This window comes from Littorina saxatilis, linkage group LG13 (assembly GCF_037325665.1).
Source record: "Littorina saxatilis isolate snail1 linkage group LG13, US_GU_Lsax_2.0, whole genome shotgun sequence".
Taxonomy (NCBI): domain Eukaryota; kingdom Metazoa; phylum Mollusca; class Gastropoda; order Littorinimorpha; family Littorinidae; genus Littorina; species Littorina saxatilis.
In genome coordinates this window covers 32,046,230-32,067,487 of record NC_090257.1, presented here as the reverse complement: position 1 = coordinate 32,067,487, position 21,258 = coordinate 32,046,230, and the positions used below count along the sequence as shown (strand labels likewise).

General features: G+C 41.5%; 2 protein-coding genes across 2 annotated transcripts in view; one reads left to right on the top strand and one right to left on the bottom strand.

The window, feature by feature from the left end:
* Positions 1-21,258, top strand: part of LOC138945531 (protein crumbs-like) — a 67,134-nt gene that overhangs the window by 6,341 nt on the left and 39,535 nt on the right. The window contains exon 2 of the mRNA XM_070316970.1: positions 2,824-3,219. Coding sequence (XP_070173071.1) covers positions 2,824-3,219 — 396 coding nt within the window. The remainder of the gene's footprint in view (positions 1-2,823; positions 3,220-21,258) is intronic.
* On the bottom strand, positions 16,430-20,251 carry LOC138945515 (uncharacterized). The gene is made up of 3 exons (XM_070316950.1): positions 19,634-20,251; positions 18,756-18,846; positions 16,430-17,776 (listed from the first exon to the last, which is right to left on the bottom strand). The coding sequence occupies exons 1-3, from the start codon at positions 19,757-19,759 to the stop codon at positions 17,433-17,435; spliced, it is 561 nt and encodes a 186-aa protein (XP_070173051.1). The 5' UTR covers positions 19,760-20,251; the 3' UTR covers positions 16,430-17,432.

Here is a 21,258-nt window from a genome sequence, read left to right as displayed (position 1 = left end):
CTAATCGACTAAGCAAAAACCAGACACGCGAACAAACAAAAAACGAATACTTTGATTTTCAACAAACTTAATAACAGATTTAAGTAAATAATTATGCCATGCAAGGAACATTTCTATTGAATTCGGTCGATGCTTAGATCTAGAAAAACACCAGCTCACTTTATGGGGATTTGAATAGTGCTGTTTCATGAGTTCCAGATCTAGACTGACAAGGTAGTAGAACATTTATTTTTAGCTTGCAAAATTGAACTTGCCCTGCAGTCACCTTAAGTCGAACTGCTTTCCCTGCCACCGGGTGCAGCAGTTTGGCGGGGGGAGGGCCATAGAGTTGGCAAACTGGGAGTGGAACTTGACGAAATGTCACCTAGGGCCTAGTACGATAGCTTCTCTTCGGATTGACCATAGATGTGTAGGGATATCTATGGATTGACGTACAAACAGCGTCAGGGCCGTTTCAAACTTACAAACGGATTACGATTCCTATCCCCAGTTTCTCATGCCACATGACCCTAGCTACAATGTCAAGGTCGGAAAGTCGTGAATACTGGAGTGAGTGCACAGGCACTCGTCACGATCGGGTCGGGATTAAAGTGGGCGGGGCCTGTGCGCTCTCAGGACTACTACTATTGTATAAACCATAAGAAAAGACCCCCCGTCCATCACAAGTGACAGCCATAGGCCACGCCCACCTCGTGACGAGTGCCTGTGAGTGAGTGGGTGATTTTTGGATCTGTTGGGGTAGGGTTTTCAAGACTACAGCGATTATGCTCGCGCAAGTAGACGACGTCACGATTGTTTTACGTCAATTCATCGTGACGTCATCCCCTCTCTGGTGCCTTTCTCTCCCGCGTGTGTGTGTGTTTGCAAGTATTGTGTGCACATGTATTAGTGTGTGTGTGTGTGTGTGTGTGTGTGTTTGTGTGTGTGTCACGGTATGTGTTTAAGAGAGAGAGAGAGAGAGAGAGAGAGAGAGAGAGAGAGAGAGAGAGAGAGAGAGTGTGTGTGTTTGCATGAGGGGTGTGTGTGTACGAGAGAGAGAAGAGAGAGTGTTTGGGTGTATATATATATGTGTGTGTGTGCACACGCGCGCGCGCGCGTGTGTGTGTGTGTGTGTGTGTGCATGAATGTTGTGTGTGTTAGTAACAGAGAGAGAGAGAGAGAGAAAGTGTGTATGTGTGAGTGTGTGTGTGTATGTGTGCGTGTATGTGCGTGGGTGTGAGTGTGTGTGTGCGCGTGCTATCTCTCGTGTTGTCACAATTACTTTCTCTTTGTATATTTGTGTCTAAAGTATGTGTGTGTGTGTGTGTGTTTGTATGTGTGTGTGCGTGTGTGTGTGTGTGTGTGTCTCTCTCTCTCTCTCTCTCTCTCTCTCTCTCTCTCTCTCTCTCTCTCTCTCTCTCTCTCTCTCTCTCCGAGCCTGTCTGAAAAGGGGGTGTGTGTGTGTGTTTGTGTGTACGTAGTTATCATGAGTATGCGTGTTTGGGTGTGTTTGTCTGTTTTGAGAGAAAAAATGCAGAAAAGAGGATGTAAACGTGTGTGTGTTTGTAAGCGCACGCGGGTGTGTGTGTGTGTGTGTGTGTGTGTGTGTGTGTGTGTGTGTGTGTGTATGTCTGCGTGTGTGTGTGTGTGTGTGTGTGTGTGTGTGTGTGTGTGTGTGTGTGTGTGTGTGACAGTGTGTGTGCCGTGAGAGACTGCTCAGGATTTTTAGATGTGTTTCAGTTCAACCATAATTTCTTAGTAAATGTGATACGGCTTAGTGTTATTAAATTTAAGTGCAATCCTTAATTCTTAATTAATGTTATGTATTTTATGTCTGCGATCGCCCGACACTGCACCGCAATTGTCCTTGTTTTTATAAGGACAGTAAACTTTTGAGTCTTGAGTCTTGTGTGTGTGTGTGTGTGTGTGTGTGTGTTTGAAAGAGAGAAAGAAAGAGAGAGAGAGAGAGAGAGAGAGAGAGAGAGAGAGAGAGAGAGAGAGAGAGAGTGAGGGAGACAGAGAGACACAGAGAGAGACAGAGAGAGACAGAGAGAGAGAGAGAGAGAGAGAGAGAGAGAGAGAGAGAGAGAGAGAGAGAGTGAGGGAGAGAGAGACAGAGATGTGTCCTTCACTGGGGGTATGCAGTGCCTTGGCATTGCAGTTCTACTTAAATTTCTTCCTCCTGCTGTGGGTGTAGCAGTATTCAATTCCTTTCAAAGTGAAACAGTGTTCAAACTGCGTTGTCTGCGTCAGTCTCGCTTAGGACACGAGATTAAGTGCGATTGGAGTAACTGTACGTTTTGCAGATCAATTCATTTATTTTATATATGTGGTTTTGTGAACTCTGATCGGCATTGCCTCATTGTTTGGTTCACGGATGCGTCAGGAAATATGTTGAGAAACTGATTATAAGTTTAGCTTACCAACACATCATTGTATTGGTTTCCCTATCTGTATAGAGTAAGTCGGTGTCATTTAGTGGCTGTAACCTAACACGGGGAAAGAGTCGATAGAGATATTTCTTTAGTTTCAGTGAAGATTTACGTACGGGAGAGACAAAACACCTGCGCACAAGTGTAATCACGAGGAGATCTTTTTGTTTATAAAGCAAATTTCCTACAAATGTATATTAACAGAATCCGACGTTGTTGTTGCTGGTCAGTAGGCTTTAAAATTCAATAATTATTATATCATGACAGAAGAAAATATAGTGTTTTCTTATCTTTCTTTTTTATTAGTGTGCGAATTTGTGTGCAAATGTGTTTGTCCATGTCGTTTTGTCTTCGTCAAAATAGAATATCGGAACGAAGGCGTAAAAGACATGCTTGATCTTTTCTGTTTCAGTCTTAGCAGTTTGTGATGCAACTGATGTCTACTTAAACTGTCCAGCGGATCAATGGGTGATTGGAAATCCAGTTACCATTCACTGTTCTGCCTTGAAGACGGCGTATCCTTCGCAATGCACATCAATAAATCGTGAGGTGGAATTTCGTAGAAGCCCAAATGGTGCTTCATACTCTACAAGGTGCGCCATGGATGATGTAGAAAATACTTGTACGCCTTCGTCTTCTGACTGTAAGTGCAGTAATTCTAACTCTACTCACTTCAACTTCCAGTACACCTTCAGCGTGGCGGCCGACTCATCTGGCTACTGGGAATGCTACGTACCTTGTCTGAACGGCATTACTAATCAACTCACCTATAGTGCTAGTGCCGCCTGTAACGACAGGAATGTTACAAGTAATTGTGTATTTGGTTTTATCCTAGTCAAGTTTTGCCTAAATGGTTTTTTTCACAAGCCTGAAATAGAGACGAGGGTGGCGGTTTTTGTGTGCTTGTGTGTGTGTGTGTGTGTGTGTGTGTGTGTGTGTGTGTGTGTGTGTGTGTGTGTGTGTGTGTGTGTGTGTGTGTGTGTGCCAGAGCTTTCTCTGCTTTCTAGTCTTGGTGAAAGAAAGCTGCAATGCATTCAGTTTCATTCAGTGAGTTCTGCAGATAGATTATATATGTGTAACCGTGTGCCGAAACACTACGATCACCTCGGGAAGCGAAGTGCAATCAAACAGGATTGAAAAGGTTAGGGCTATTTTCTTAGCCCTATAAAAACTGTTATGCAAACCCGAAGGTTTCTATGAACAGACAGACAATCGGAAACCACCAGACCCCATCACAAACAGAACTCTACAATCCACAGGTGTTGACTTTAAAGGCCATCAACTCGGGTGCAGAGTCTGCTGCGAAAGGAGCGGTAGCCTCCCCTGTCACATATGAATTAACTTTCATAATATACTGAATCGTTTTTCTTACACTGAAGAGTTGCCGGACCGCAACTTCGCAAAAGGACATTTTCTTAATCAATTGATATATCTACAGTGCATGTTTCATGGAAACATTTATCTCGATATCGTGGATGAAGCTCGCTCCCGCTTGTAAGATGCAGGCGGGGTAAGCGAGCTTCATCCACGATTTTGAGATAAGTTCATTATTTTTATCATAAGTGTCTGTCTGTCGGTCTACTTAAAAGACCACGTACTAGTATATGTAAGATTATCGCATTTTTACTGATCACATGACAAAAACACCTGTTGTCATTGGTCAACTAGGAACTGTATATCAATTGATATCGCGCAGGAAGTTCCTAGTGAATTTGATATCGTGAAGGAAGTAGTTTTCTAATTGTAATTTTGAAGAAAAAAATCTCTCTTGAAGGAAACACAAGTCTCCCATTATTTTAAAGCGCAGATTTATAAAAAGAAAGTAATTGCATCAACAAGATTAAGCTGTGTAATGAATAAATATACACGTTTTCCACCCACCTTTAACAGAGAAGTAGAATGGTATGTTTTAATCTTACTAAGGGAGGCGACTGGAACAGCCGAAAACAAACTGAACTTTGGAGAGAGTAGCGAGTTCTCTTGCAGGGTATCAGCGCTCATCACTCACGTAAAGCTGGAAATGAGCAGCCGATTTAATCGTTTTGCTCCAGCATGAATCACTGTCCCATCCCTCTTTGTCATAGCCATGCAAAATCCACACAAAAACCTTAACAGCTTGAAAACAGTCACGAAGGCTATCGGAAGACGCCATCTTTGAAAGTTGTCTTGGAATATTGTGTCGTCTGCAGTTGGCGATTCGACAAAATTATCAACACTGCAGTCCGTCGATAACAACGAAGAACTGGAAGCTGTCTTCTACACAGAAAATGAGCCAGAGGACTTCACTGATACAGTCCGGGGCACTTCAGTTCCTGCCACCGTTTAGAATTGCCAAATTAAAGCTTTTGAAGTCTAAAAGTCTGCAAGTAACCGCGAAGGCTGTTCCGTGTTCCTCCACTGATTCTTTTGTGTGTGATCTGTTTGCGCAATATTTTTCTTTTCTTTGTTTTTTATATGCCTTATTTACGTCTTAGAAAACGAAAGAGTATTTGAAAAATGAAAGTTGTAGCAGCAAGGTTGCGAAAGCAGGCAATCCAACATTTCCAACATGGCAGTAGCCTCCCTTGCTCTTGACTGACCGATTTCTTAGACTGGGGTTAATGGGTTCTTCTTCCGAAATGGAATGCGATAAATTCGTTATCGTTAGATTTGACTGTGATATCCAGATTTATCAGTGCAAACGCCTCGATCTGATATGATTTCAGCTTTCTCGACATTGGCACCGATAAATCTGGATATCGCAGTCAAATCTAACGATAACTGTCACGATCTAGTGACACAGACCAAGAAAGTGTCACTCAGTGGGGTGCCTTCTCTTGGTCAATTGCGACTGAAAGCGCCTGTGCGTGAGTCGGGGCTATACGGCAGAGTTTTGCTGACAGCGCAGAGCACGGATTTCGTGACGCACGGATTTTTCGGGGTTAATTCTGCTTTGCGAGGCAGAATTGTGGATAGCTGAACTTGATATGTGACAAGGTCAGTCACGTGTTATTGGCTAGGTGGTCTATGAGAGACACAAGGACGGCGCACTTGACACTCAGCGGCAGAAGAAGAAGGATCGAATACGACGGTTTCTAGAGTATGATGGATTTCACCGAATAGAATATTCGGCACTCTAGGGGAACTTCAGCGAGTTATCACCTTCTCACTGCCACATGTTTTGCTGAGGACGAGTCGTCAAATCTTTCCTTCGTCGTGCGATGGTCTTCGCATAAGTATTCGACAAGGGGTTTCTGGATGTTGTTGTCACTGTTGACGAACAGAGGCCATTCCAGGGAGGAAGCGGGTTTTGCTTCCATGAGAGTGCTACATTCATAGGCTGTTTGAGGTAATAAATCATTATTTAACGCTGTTGACGAGTCTGTGTTTGTGGAATGAAATACTCTCTGTTGTTCTTTCCAGGTTAGCGCATAATTTGCTCTCTGTGACGCTAAAATACTAACCTGTATATGGTTTTTGCAGGTAGGGAGAGAAGGACGAAAAATGGCTGTTTTGTTGTTGTGGAAAGTCCGTTTGTGCAGGCCCACGTGCTCGATGAGATATGTAAAGATGACATGTTTAAAGGTGGAGGGTGAGGGGTAGCTGACATGTTTAGTGCACCGATGCTTTCTGTTTGCAGCCTTTTCCTAACTTCTATTCGGCTGCCTTCTGGGGGACCACGCTAACCAGCACACCGGCTAACCAGCGAACCGGCTAACCAGCGAACCGGCTAACCAGCTAACCAGCGACTGGGTGCGGCGCCTGATGCCTCCACAGTTCCCTGCTTCGTCACCACGCTAACCAGCACTTCATTCGACGGAGCAGTTGTGGAGGCTAAAAAGACTAATTACAGGCCGTCCACCCAGTGGCCAAAGAAAGCTAAGTGCACCATGTCTTTGCACCCCGTTGACCACCGTTGTTATTTTTGCTATCTGTGATTATACTCGAGTAGTGACGACGTGGGGTGTGTGACACCTGCATGAACTAGCACTTTTGGAGCAGAACAGTCGTATTTTCTTATCTTTACACGGGATCAGCGTGTTACTATAATTTTCTATTCTAACTGGCATTTTGTCAGTGACCATTGGTTTTTTACGTTTTGTGAACGTAAAAGAACATATTTTGAGTGAAGTCTCGAGGGAGGTGGCGAGTTTTTACATAAACAGGCGTCTGAAACTTATACTTTTGTTGTCTCTATTAAATTGTATGACTGCGAGAGTGGATCGTGGTGTGGTTAGTTAGTTAGTAGTAACTAACCGTTTCATAATCACCTTAAGTGATATATTTGTTACGGCTGGAATTTACGTGTGTATGTCTGTATGTATGTATATTTACTCCTATCAGAAATTGTGCGTGCTTCTCTCTGTTTACTATCTAGCCTTCACACACACACACACAACACTCCAACCAGGCACAAAGACAACACGGTTACAGCCCTTTGCCCATGTACCTCTATTGAAATAATCAACACAACATAAACATATTATTTCCCATTCATTCTACAAATCACTCTCACTCAACATGAAAGATCTATTTCTGCCAATATACAGAAATCTAGCTGCACAGAAATACACACATGTTACTTTCTCATGCAGTCTATAATTCACGTCACAGTGCACACACGTAGAACACTTCAAGCTTTGTTCCGTGAGAGCCTGTCTGTCTCACTACACACGAAGTCATTGTCTCAAGCAATACTTCTGTCAATATTCATTTCTGTTACACACAGATCAACAAACCACGAACGCTCTACGTCTCGTGTTTGTTTACTTGGGGAACGTATCTCCGCACAGCTATCTCGCTGGTTACTTCTTGCCAGTCGTACTCACACCATTCAGTGGCACGTACTGGTCCACCCCACCCACGCAAACTGTCTTCGCGTGGTGGAATGGGACGGGGTCCCCGTTCTACAGCGCTTCACGCTGACTCCCTCCTGCGCTCCCACAGCTCACGGTTCGGGACGTAAGGGCAGAACCTCCCGTCTCGTATCCCCACTTCCGCGACCCCCTCGGCCCGGGATGCTAAAATACACAAGTTTAAACTACCATGAGTCTCCATACTTGAATAAACTTTTCTGACATTCTTTATCACTACCGTCAACTAACTTATGCGGTTACAGTATATACACCCGCTTACTCATAAGCGACTTCATTTCCGAAAAACATGTAAACATTCCCTTTTCAACAATGGCTGACATCAGCGCACGCTTTTCAGCCAATTCGCACATGACTCTCCCGGTCATTTCTCAAGTCAATATTTCCGAGCAAAATAATATCTCCGAGCAAAATATCAATTCAATAAATACCTGTAAACACAGCAGTTGAATCCAACGATTCAATACCGCGGCACGAGTCCAACGACCTCTAGCGCCCGGTGAGAAACTTTACCCAACAGGAGACCCGTCTTGTCTTTTCAACGGTCTGGAAAGCTCTGCTGTCTATCGTCTCTACAAACGTGACCTCAGTTAATACTCTTCTCTGATTGGTCACATCTCACACGTGACAGCACTGCACTGCGCGGACAATATTTCACCGTGCGGTGCCTACTCAAAGTTCGTGGCCCATGAAATGTTGTACACCTGCGTCACATAACTCCAATATACATTATGTGCAAATCCGTTTGTCACATTACCCCCTCCTCCCGGAAAAAAAATGACCGACCGAGGTTATTTTTTCTTTAGGATAACAGGTAAAAGAGGGTAACTACTTCACTGGCATACAATTTCAATATCGCATTTCACTACGGAACGAACTGTCGTAGCTGACATAAGAAACAAACTTTCTGATCTACTGATCCCATATGTGTAACAACACTACTTTATGTCTGATAAAGTACTTCTTCCTTCTCTAGGAAGATTCCACTGAGTTTTTCTTTTAACTCACAATTTCCAGTCATGTTGCTTTCTAGCCCAAACATGAAAAGTCTTTCTTTAACAGCATCAGTATTCTTATCCTGAGTCCACGACTCTTCCAACATAGTACGATTACTCATGTTCCTGATGCAAAACCCGACAAGTAGTCAAACCATTTCCTTGACCTCTTTCTGCGAGTGCCACCATGGCCTACAGCAGCAGTAGTCTCTCTTGACTTAGACTTTAATCTGTTCACTTCTGCCTGTAACTGACTGAGTTGTTTTGCCAAGTTCTCATTCGAACACGCAACCTTCTGATCTGGAGTCAGAACCAAAGGTCTATCAGGAGGGTTTCTTCTCTTTGCCTGCGCACGATTAGCCATAGCCGTAACCCCCTCAACATCAGGAAAACAGTCTGCACTCCCTGAAATCCCCGGAATGTTGCCTATGATCAAATCAGCCACAGGATCATTCAGGACGCAACAAACCATTTCTCCCGAAATGTAAGGTGTCTCTACCATAACTTTCGCCTGAGGATAAGTAATGACCTCCCCACCAAATGTCTTACAAGTGACGTTACCACTGACAAACTGGTCCTTTGACACCAATCCTCTACGCACTCCAGACATCGTTGAACCCGTGTCTCGAAGGACTGTACATTCACTCTCGTTGACACTACCATGTTCCAACTTCAAACTTTGCACAACTTTCTTAACTGGAGGAACGACTGGAGGAACGACCTCCCGAACAACTGCATTTCCTGACTCCCTCTCTTCTAGAAATTTAGCCGTCGGACACGATTTCAACTTATGGCCGCCCAAACCACAAGCCCAGCAAGGATTTACAGGATTTATCCGTATTGGACACTCTTGACGCCAATGACCTTTTTCAAAACACAGAAAACAAGTGTCGTCCTCTCGGGGTGAACGAACTCTCTTACCATGTGCACGTCTGCGTCTACTTCTACGTGATTTATATGCACCCTCATGTGGATATGTTTGAGCGTCAGAAGTCCCATAACTCCGGTTATCACTATGCTTAGCAAAACCAGAACCAACTCGCGGTAACTCCTGATCACCTCCGTGATTATCACCATGTGCGAAAGCAGCGCCAACATACTCTTCCCGAACACAGGAACCAGCAGAGAAAATAGTAGACCCTGACTTCCGTGATAAACGGTAATTCTCGGCAGCTGTGACCATATCATCAAGTTTAACAAGACCTCTCTCTCGAATGAAAGTTGCTACGTCGGCTGATACACTTTCAAGGAATTGTTCTGTCAGAATCAAGTTTGTTAAGCTATCAACATCTGTGGTTATCTCAGATAGCGCAACCCAACGATCAAACAATCGTCGTAACTCAATCCCAAAAGTTTGGAACGGTTCATTTTCTCTTGGTTTACTATATCTGAGTTTTTGTCTAACATTTTCAGATGTGCACTGAAATGTCTTCAGCAAGTTCTTTTTCAAAGATTGGTATGTTAGTTCACCAGCAGCAGCAAGGCTATGGTATAGGTTTAATGCATTACCGTCTAAGAGAGCAGACAAGTACGTGATCCATCTTGTCTCTTCCCATCCCAGAGATTTTGCATGAGTTTCAAACCTGAACAAGTACGAGTCTATATCATCTTGCTGTTCCCTGAATGCAGGGAGCCTGGTGTGAGAATCCCGATCATTTTGCGGTGTACGCGAACCAGCACCAATTTCAGCCTGCCTAATCTCAAGTTCTCTTTGCTTTAACTGGTGTTCCATTTCTTTATCTCTTCGTCTTTCCTCAATTTCCAATGCTTTTTGTCTCTCTTCTTTTTCTCGTTTTCTCTCCAAACGATCAAAACTCTCTTTCACGTATTTCTCACGTTTCTCTGCAGCAAGACCCAAAGTCTCTGCCTGTTTTACAAACTTTTCAAACAACGCATCATAATCATCTTCGCTCTCCATTGTGTAAGTTTTGAACTTTCAAAATCACACCAAAATATGTCCAAGTTTAGAGAAAAGTTTTGAAAAAGTTTCAAATAATAATGCAAGTTCAAGCAATCTACTTGAAATCTGTACCACCAAAAATCTTTGACCAGATACAATAGTCAATACAAGACTATATCCAAACACGTTTTGGCGTAAATCTTCACGCAAAAAATCCAACACTTTTAATTAAAGTCAGATACTCAGTTAATGAAGTCAAAACGAATCTTATTTCAAAACATATATACAAGCACAAACAAAACAACCCCAAACCACAAATAGTAGGAAAAATTCAAAGTTCAAAGATACAAACACAAGTAAATACTTAAAACTAATCAACAATCTAAATACGAAATCAGAAAATCAAACCCAAAATAAGTAAAGTCCAACTAAAGGAAACGCAGTTGGAAGCAAAATAAAAACGAAGTTCCAACAACAAATTTATGAAGTGAAACAATCCATATTAAACTAGCAAAAAAAATTCAAAGTTTTAAATAATAGCTTAAAATAACAATATTATACAATTACTAATAAAATTAACTTAATTTAGATCAACAAGACAACAAAAATGTAGTTGGAGGCAAATAAAACAAATTCCAAAAAAAAATATTAAAGTGACACAATCACCAAACAGCAGACTAAATTAAACCACAAAAAAATTCAAAGTACCCAATCTACTACCATAGCAAATAACCAATCAAAAATAAACTAAAACTTAAACTAATCAAAGTCTATATCAAAATATCACAACTAATTACCTTAATTATTTACAACAAACTTACAAAACCAACAAACAGAATCAATAAACCTAATCACTCACACTAACAAAAAAAATTCAAAATCAAATCATAAAATTTCAAAGTCAAAAAGAACAAAATTAATCAAAGTTAATCAACCTAACAAAGGCAAAGGGCAATAAACAACAGATAGATCCCTATTCCAAAGTAGAAAGAAAAAATGTTCTAAATATTTTACAAAATGAAAACACAGAAAAGAGCAAGGAAAGAGAAATGAAAGACCCCACAGGAAGAAAAACAAGTCGCGTAAGGCGAAAATACAATATTTAGTCAAGTAGCTGTCGAACTGAAGCTAATCCCTCAGTGCTTAGAACTATACAGTAAGCACTACCGTAAAACTGGAGACGGTAACAGTACAAAACAGGACATGAACGACACAACTACTCAATCTGAAAAATCTCTGTCTGCGTGACCTACTGCCAAAAATTCTAAAAACCCAACACAGGGGACAAAATTAAATGTAGTAAAGCAGGGAAACTATTACAAATTTTAACTAACACAGAGTAATCGGGGTCACCAAATGTTACGGCTGGAATTTACGTGTGTATGTCTGTATGTATGTATATTTACTCCTATCAGAAATTGTGCGTGCTTCTCTCTGTTTACTACCTAGCCTTCACACACACACACACAACACTCCAACCAGGCACAAAGACAACACGGTTACAGCCCTTTGCCCATGTACCTCTATTGAAACAATCAACACAACGTAAACATATTATTTCCCATTCATTCTACAAATCTCTCTCACTCAACACGGAAGTTCTATTTCTGTTAACATACAGAAAACTAGCTGCACAGAAATACACACATGTTACTTTCTCATGCAGTCTATAATTCACGTGCACACACGTAGAACACTTCAAGCTTTGTTCCGTGAGAGCCTGTCTGTCTCACTACACACGAAGTCATTGTCTCAAGCAATACTTCTGTCAATATTCATTTCTGTTACACACAGATCAACAAACCACGAACGCTCTACGTCTCGTGTTTGTTTACTTGGGGAACGTATCTCCGCACAGCTATCTCGCTGGTTACTTCTTGCCAGTCGTACTCACACCATTCAGTGGCACGTACTGGTCCACCCCACCCACGCAAACTGTCTTCGCGTGGTGGAATGGGACGGGGTCCCCGTTCTACAGCGCTTCACGCTGACTCCCTCCTGCGCTCCCACAGCTCACGGCTCGGGACGTAAGGGCGGAACCTCCCGTCTCGTCTCCCCACTTCCGCGACCCCCTCGGCCCGGGATGCTAAAATACACAAGTTTAAACTACCATAAGTCTCCATACTTGAATAAACTTTTCTGACATTCTTTATCACTACCGTCAACTAACTTATGCGGTTACAGTATATACACCCGCTTACTCATAAGCGACTTCATTTCCGAAAAACATGTAAACATTCCCTTTTCAACAATGGCTGACATCAGCGCACGCTTTTCAGCCAATTCGCACATGACTCTCCCGGTCATTTCTCAAGTCAATATTTCCGAGCAAAATAATATCTCCGAGCAAAATATCAATTCAATAAATACCTGTAAACACAGCAGTTGAATCCAACGATTCAATACCGCGGCACGAGTCCAACGACCTCTAGCGCCCGGTGAGAAACTTTACCCAACAGGAGACCCGTCTTGTCTTTTCAACGGTCTGGAAAGCTCTGCTGTCTATCGTCTCTACAAACGTGACCTCAGTTAATACTCTTCTCTGATTGGTCATATCTCACACGTGACAATACTGCACTGCGCGGACAATATTTCAACGTGCGGTGCCTACTCAAAGTTCGTGGCCCATGAAATTGTGTACACCTGCGTCACATAACTCCAATATACATTATGTGCAAATCCGTTTGTCACAATATTGAAACGTGACAATAACTAATATTGTATTTTGTCAATAATTACACGTTCCAATAACATGCCATTTTTGTTTTTTGATTCTGTATTTTCGAACGTTAGCAGTCTATATGTTTGGATTTCTTGTTTAAAGAACATGGGGTTACAAATCTCACCATCTCTCTACCTCACTGACCAATGACGACACATAGCAGTGTCAAACCAGGTGTCAGGCCAACGTAATAACACAATGGTTCTTTGCAGGAGTGGAATGTTCTCTGCGTGCACTAAGTAACCTCACTTTAGACCTCTATGACCGCTTCCCACTGTGAAGGGTTTATTATCTCTTTTGATTTTCTCAATCATCTTTGAAAGAGAGAGAGAGAGAGAGAGAGAGAGAGAGAGAGAGAGAGAGAGAGAGAGAGAGAGAGAGAGAGAGAGAGAGAGAGAGAGAGAGAACATTGTGTGTGTGTGGGGAGGTCACTCAGCTTGTCTGTCGATGTGTTTGCACTTATATCTCTTGTGTTTATGGCCATATTGAGTGAGCTTAAATGTGGAGTGTAGCTTGGACGCAAGGGAAACATGTTGCTAGCAAAACTTTAAGTTCATATCTTTACTGGAAGAAAGATACATCAACGATACGTTCTCTATCTATCCAAGAAAAAACTCGGCAGATGCGTTTGAGGACAGATCGTTGTTACGAGGCCGTTTGTTGTATACCATTAATTCCCCTATCCTATTTTAAAAAAAACACACTACCAGACTGAGTTTACATTAGGTAGTGCCTACACAGTGGAACCAACAGCACAGACACCCCCCAAAATCAAATTTGCAAAATAAAGTTTCCCGCGTTAAAATCGACACAAAATCAGAACTGCTTAAGACGAAACATGTTCTGCTTGTCATTAGAAAGAACGATCAATTGTGCATCAAAATCATTGACTTTGGTTCACATATCGCGTTTGACATGGACGCTATGGCATTATGGTGTCACTCCTCTCGGAAGGCATAAACGAAAGTGTTTTGAGCCGTTTTACCGGGTAATAATAAGTATGATAATAATTGTCAGTAAGAACTGCTGTCAAATGACTAATGTAAAACAGTTGATAGGCTAATGGCAATGCGCTTACAACTGTTATTGTAATCTTGGAGTGCTCTAACAGTTCCAGAAAGCGTATTCCTCCGCCCATTGCCTTGCCTTGCTTTCTTGTTGCATAACTGTAACTCATACTGTTAGTACTCATACTTGTATTGTATGCTGGATTTGTAAACCGCCATGAGACTGTTATCTGGCGGTGAACAGCGCTATAGAAGAATGTTTTATTATTACTAATATTATCATTATTAGTTGCTACACTATAAAACGGTGCAGAGGGTAATCAAATCGTAAAATGCAAGGTCGGCGATTAAACCGTCAATACCATCGATAGGTGACGAAAGCCAGCACACACACAAAAGTAGATCTAACTCGACCTGTCCAAAATGTATGCAAACGCAGAAAAATGTGCCTTGTCAAACGCTCTGATCTATTGGCGTTTCTGACAATATCGTTATTGAAACAATCACAGTGCGCTTAGAGATTGATAAAGCAATCCTTGAAAATAATAATTGAACTCAGCGCTAAATAATAATAATAATGATAATGATACCAGCTTATATAGCACGAACCACACTAAACTATGCTCTCCACGCTCTTCGTAATTAGACAAACAACGCTACAGTTTATTACCTGCTCAACGCATTGCCTTCACACTTTCGGTAATATGTGCTGACACATGTCGTAAACAACACACATAATGTTAAGTCATTTGAGACCTCAGTATTGCTGTTATGCGACGTGCCAGAACGAGTTTAAAACATAAAGATGTACTCTGTGCGACTGAACTGAGAATTAACAGGCATTGAGAAAAATGAAAGCTTTAAATTACACTTCAATTTAATACAGATTTAACTTCGGCTTCTCACAGCGCACTTTTTTAAATGCGCACAAAAATGATTGAAAAATGGTCTTTCACACAAAGATCTGCCCTCAAACGCCTCTGCCTAGTTTGTTTTATAGTATCAACCGTGTACACACTTGGGACATAGTGTTTCCAAATAATACGACAAATCTTCTGGTTTTTTTAAAGTTCTGTTCCCTGAATGTAGGACTTTATTGACAATTATCCCATGACCTGCCTCTTTGTCTCTGTTAGCGTAGGAGGTGATTATTCTGGATAATCCATCACAACCATATGGATAATCCATCACAACCGAGTCTCGATCTCACCTATCATTGGTCATTGTCTTTGATCTCAGAGTACAATTGAATAATCTATAGAGGTCATCTGCATATTTATCGTTAACTTGAGACTCGGAGACTCGTCGCGATATAACTGAAAACGACGTTAAACACCAAATAAAGAAAGAATGAGACTCGGAGACTACTTTCTTTAGCAAAACGATTGAAATATTCTGCGGTATAAAAGTCGAACTCACGTTTAGCTAACGATCTACATACATTTTAACATTGAAGAAATAAAGAAAACAACAAAGAATACACATCATCTGCTGGGGTAAAAAGAGCTGAGTGAAGATTATGAGTTGGCCGAAGCGGTGAGAGAGAGAGAGAGAGAGAGAGAGAGAGAGAGAGAGACAGACAGACAGACAGACAGACAGACAGACAGACAGACAGACAGACAGACAGACAGACAGACAGACAGTGATTCAAGGCGCACAACTCTAGTACTCTTCATGGGCAACCGCTTAGATCAATCCCGACAACAAAATCCTGATTTAAAATCCTGAGCGACGAAATAAGAATTAAACAAAAACAGTATGCTTACAGTTTTTCCTGTTTTTGGCTCACGAAGTGTAGCCCATGCGATCGTAACTTTGTCTGTTTGTGCGTGTGTGTGTGTTTGTGCGTGTGTATGTCTGTGGTAGAAACTTTAACATTTCCGAGTCTATGTGTGAGTGGTTATCCAAGACTATGGATAAAGCTCGCATAAGATTACGTCACGGTCAAAAGTATTTGACGTCAATTAATGCATCATGACGGCATGCCTTCCTGTAGTCTTTCTCTCTCGCGTGGTGTGTGTGGTCTCGGTCATTGCCAGTTATTTTGAGCGGGCCGAAACTATTTGGCAGTCGTGTCCCTGTAAGTAGGATACATGCAGACAGACAGATCTAGATCTAGTGTCTCTCTTTCTTGCACAGTGTCACCTAAGCTTACTGTGTGTGTGGGTGTGTATGTGTGACGGAGTGATTGAGTTTGTGTTACTGTTTGTCTATTTCTTACGTGAGCCTTGAAGGCTTCGCCTCTTGTATTCATTTGCTATCGCTTTTAGAGCATTGATTGCTAAATCTGGTCAAAGAAACTACAATGGGAAGAAGGATAACTTCCTCATTGGGCATGCTTAGAAATGAGAATGGCTAAATACGAGTTATTCCCCTTTGCTGCATGCTGATCAGGCTGTCTCCTGCTTTGTTATGACTAGTACAGTCGATCTTTCTCATGTTGTGACTTGCTTTATTTTCACATTTTCGGTATTTAAAACAGCAAACACACACACACACACACACACACACACACACACACATACACTGAAGAAGTTTCCATTCTGATTCGGTTATTTTATTTGGTGCTATATGTTTGCTTCACATTGTTTCTTCTTTTACATTGCTTGAGGTATCCCAATTCGCTAAACACATCCATAATGCATGCATGGCTCATTCGAAAGAGGGCAACTGAACAACTGATGCCCAATAGCAATAAATACTGAACAACTGAACAATAAATAGCAATAAATGATGACAGCGCCAAGTTTTTAAGTACAAAGTGAAATCCTGTGACTGGACAAAGGCACAATTACAAAATACAAATAAAAAAATCGAGGCTCATTTTAAATTAAGTTCTCAGCTCATGGGGAAGCATAAGGTGACCCTAGAAACCGAAATTAGGAGACCTCCCGCCCCCAGGGCAGACTACACAAAAAAAAAAGGGGGGGGGCTAATTTGTGAAAAAGTATAAAAGGAATCGAAAACTGTATACATGTATTTAGTTAATACCCCAAAAATTGTATAGTATACACAATGTCAGACCCTAAAGAAAGTTTGTTAGTCATTGCTTAGGCAAAACAAAGCAAAATAGCCTGTTTACGGTATCCCGACCAACCCTATTTTTCTAGACCAACCCTAGACTTTTTTTGGGGGGCATTTGGAGAAAAAGAAAAAGAAAAAAAAATCAATTTTGTTCCTGTTTTTTTGCAAAATAATTTAAAAAGATGGTTATAAAAAAAAATTAAGAAAAGCCGATTTACCGACCCTCTTTTTGTGTGCCTATGTTACTGTAAACAGACTAAAAGGTACATCAGAAACAACACACCAGGGAGGGTCCAAAATTTTATCAAAATATAGATGGTAGGGAATTCAAAATAAAAAAGACAATAGACAAAACATGTACTTCGGCTCATAGAGCCTTCTTTAATTTTTGACTCATTAAGTCCATGCTCCGAGAGTCCTTTTTTTAATTTTGAATTGCCTACCATCAATTTTTTTTTATACAATTTTGGACCCTCTTTGTACGGAGAGAGTTGGCAATTGTTAATCACATTCTCTCATCTCATTGACTCTCCTTCAGCTCCTTGGTAACATGCGTTCCCGTCTCTGCCAGGATTGGACACAGCAGCAGATAACCGGTAAATATGTAACAGGCATAAATGGCAAAATAGCTCGCCTCGCCTGATAATATATGAGACAACTGTTCTACTACAAAGTCTTTCTTGGGAGGCTTGGCTAATTTACTCGCTTGTTTTACACGGGGTTCCATCGTTTTCTTTTCTAATCGGAAAACCTTGCTCCTCAGTTTGTTGACCTTCTGCCGAAGTTCCGCTTCACGAGGGGATGGGGAGGATGACGACTTTGATGCTTTACATCCTATGTCCTCCAGGATCGCCTGAATGTCATCTAAAAAAGAAAACACACATAAAATAACATAACCATAACAAGTTACAACCTGGAAGAAATTAAAACATGTGTAATTAAATCACAAAATGAAAATAAACAATAGCGTAGGAAGGCAGGCCAGAAATGAAGTGTGTTAGCAACTATGGATACGATGTGGAACAATGATGGAATTGACCTTGTTTGGTACTGAATGGGTGAGGCCATTAGAACTGTACCCACGGAATACGCCCTATATAAGCTTCATATTGATTGATTGATTGATTGATTGATTAGGACAACAGTACCAGGTAAACTCCTCACACACCATGCCTCTTTCTTTCTTTCTTTATTTGGTGTTTAACGTCGTTTTCAACCACGAAGCTTATATCGCTACGGGGAAAGGGGGGGGGGGGGGGGGAGATGGGAATAGAGCCACTTAATTGTTTCTTGTTACACCATGCCTCTAACAGGATATGTTTCCCATCTTTACGTGTTGGAACTACAGGTACAATTTCATCCATCCATGCATCCGCCCTATACAGCTTCTTCTTCTTCTTCTGCGCTCGTGGGCTGAAACTCCCACGTGCACTCATTTTTTTTGCACAAGTGGAATTTTACGTGTATGATCGTATTTAGGCAGCCATACGCCGCTTTCGGAGGAAGCGTGCGGGGTATTTTTGTGTTTCTAAAACCCACCGAACTCTGACATGGATTACAGGATCTTTTTCGTGCGTACTTGGTCTTGTGCTTGCGTGTACACATGAAGGGGGATAAGTCACTAGCAGGTCTGCACATAAGTTGACCTGGGAGATCGGAAACATCTCCACACTTAACCCACCAGGCGGCCGCGACCGGGATTCGAACCCTCGACCTTCCGAGTTAATAGACCGACGTCTTACCACCCCGCCCGTCACCCTATACAGCAATTATCAACTATGTAATGGATGGGTTTAAACATTTTTTGATGTCAGGGTGTTCTTCATGGTTAAAAATCTCTTACCTGGTTGAACAATTTGTGCATCAGGCGACAGGTCGGTGCTGGCTTCATTTGTAGCTACCCTTTGCGATGGTGGCTTCCTCCCACTAGCAACCTGCAAATGCACAGCTCTTTAACTGACAAACTCACAACCAACACCCAGTCACAATGAAACAATTCTCCCAATTTCATGGCATTGGTCTTAGGCCACACAAAAAAGTGTATGTTTCTCGTAAGGCAAAACAAAAAATAATCTGTTTACAGTATCCGGACCGACCCTATTTTTTTCCCACCGGCCCTAGACTTTTTTGGGGCATTAAAAAATGAAATTAAAATATTCAGATGGCTAAAATACAAAAATAAAAAGCCGACCTACCGACGCTATTTTTGGGGGGCCTATGTTACCTTAAACAGACTTTTTTTGTGGCCTAACATGACTAAAGGTGGAGATTTTTTTTCTAAACTTTTTTTTTTAAACCATCTTTTTAACTTATTTTGTTGAAAAGCAGGAAAACAATTGATTTTCGAATACCCCTTTTATTTTTGAAAATGCAAAATAAAAGTCTAGGGTCGTCAGGAAAACATAGGTAGGGTCAGGTGACCAGAAACATACAACTTTTTTGTTGTTGACGCCGACCCTATACTTTTTTTGCCATTTGGGGCTGTTTTTTGGCAAAATAAGTTCATCATATCATCATAATCAAGACGTCGATCCAAAATAAGTAACTTTTTTTTGTTGGCCTTATCATTTTTTTGCGCTAAATGCAAACAGGCATTATTTGATGGGAACAATGCTGTTTTTTTTCAATTCTTACATCAGCCTCAAACTTGTCATTACTCAGCCTGCATTTAATAGTGTGCTTCATTGGTTTGCAAAAACCTAAAACCAATAAATAAATAACCTTCGGTGGTGGATTGGGCACTGCAAACAATGTCGGGACAGCATTCCACACAAGTGATCCTCTCTGCAGGATTGTTTTACTGGTTGGCCTCAAAGTGATCAGTACAAAGCTTGAGACCTTGAACATCAGCTGGCTGCAGCTTTTCAAAGTCCTCTCGCCTTGTGAATTGCATCCATATTCTGCACCTAGTTTGACAATAAAAACAACAATGTTATTGTTAAACTAAGCAAAAAGGAAAGACAAAAAAAGCTAAATCAGATCTTCAGTCTAAATCTAACGCTCTGCCTGAACGCAAAACGGATGAGTGATGTACCTTTGTACTGTAGTTTTCCCGTAAGCAAGGTTTGATAAAGGTTTCGGCAAATATGCCCACGGGTAGTTTGTCATCAAGTGTAAACTGTTGTTTTGTACTGACTACTGACTCACACTCACAGTCGTAAGTACAGTGTACACATGCACACACAGGTACACACGCAGACACACGCGTACATAGTACAGCTAGTACAGAAATCTCAGGATGAACCGATCCATGCTATGTTTGTAATATTTCATTTGCATATTAGTTCTATAAATACTGTAGTATCATGATTCATAGCAGACAAAAATGCTCAGAGACAGTTGGCTTAAATCTGAGTGAGTTGACTCGAGCCATTGCATTCTCATTCTGAAGAAGGTAAACCTGATGAAATAATCACTGCACAACCCACCTTTTTTCTTCTTTAGGGAACTTGTGGAAAGTTTTCCCGAAGCAGCTCTGTTTGTAACGGGCGTTCTTGCAACAAAAAGCCGAGCACAATTTACCACCACCTCGCACGCGATCGGTACCTACGCGATCCGCCATTTTGTTTTCGCCGTCAGCATGTAACTAGGGACGATAACCCACAAACACTTTTTCGCATTTTCTTCGCAAGTTCCACGTCTTCCTTATGTACAGTGTTTGATCTGGTTCAACAGAACAAGGCTGTCCCATCTGTCGTCTGCTGCAGATCTGTCGTCTACTGCAGATCTGTCGTTTGCTATCACCGGCTAAGCTTACTGATCAAGTTGACGAGATACGGTTAAAATAAAAGGTGGCGAAGAAGGTCGGATCTTGCGTGTGTTATTTTTTCAATTTTAAAGTAAACAACGGTGTCTAGGTTCAGGTCATGCAGGCAGATAGATTTACATGTTTTGACCTTCATTGAATAGACCAGCAGAACAAAACTAAGCTTACCGCAGTACGGTACAGATAACTTACTGGCCTAAGACTGAACGACAGACATCAAAGTAAGGCTCACCTAAATGACGATTGAAGAAGTAAGTAATCCAAATTTGAACATTGAAGCACAACAGCTCGAATAAGCACAAATTCAGCAATCATTCTCATCGCTTGTAAAATCACACACTCACAGTCTTTTTGGCGAATGCCTCTGACAACCGACTTGGGTCACCGACTGAAACCGGCCGGTAACTGCACAGTTTCAAATGCATTGAACGGCACAATCTCTGTAATTCGTGTTCTTAAGCAGTATTGATGACTAAATACAAAAGCAGACGTTTTATGGCGCGTTTACCAAAAAGACAAAAGGGGACTCGTTTCGCGCATGAATTTGATGACACGATTTGCGGTCGCTGAAGATTTGGCC

What these genes read in the sequence shown, in the direction of transcription:
- LOC138945515 (XM_070316950.1), bottom strand. Translation starts at nt 19,759, where the DNA reads ATGTTCAAGGTCTCAAGCTTTGTACTGATCACTTTGAGGCCAACCAGT. An exon ending in TGCCCAATCCACCACCGAAG is followed by an intron (nt 18,847 to 19,633) that starts GTTATTTATTTA and finishes GTGCATTTGCAG; the next exon opens with GTTGCTAGTGGGAGGAAGCC. An exon ending in TGCACAAATTGTTCAACCAG is followed by an intron (nt 17,777 to 18,755) that starts GTAAGAGATTTT and finishes TTTCTTTTTTAG; the next exon opens with ATGACATTCAGGCGATCCTG.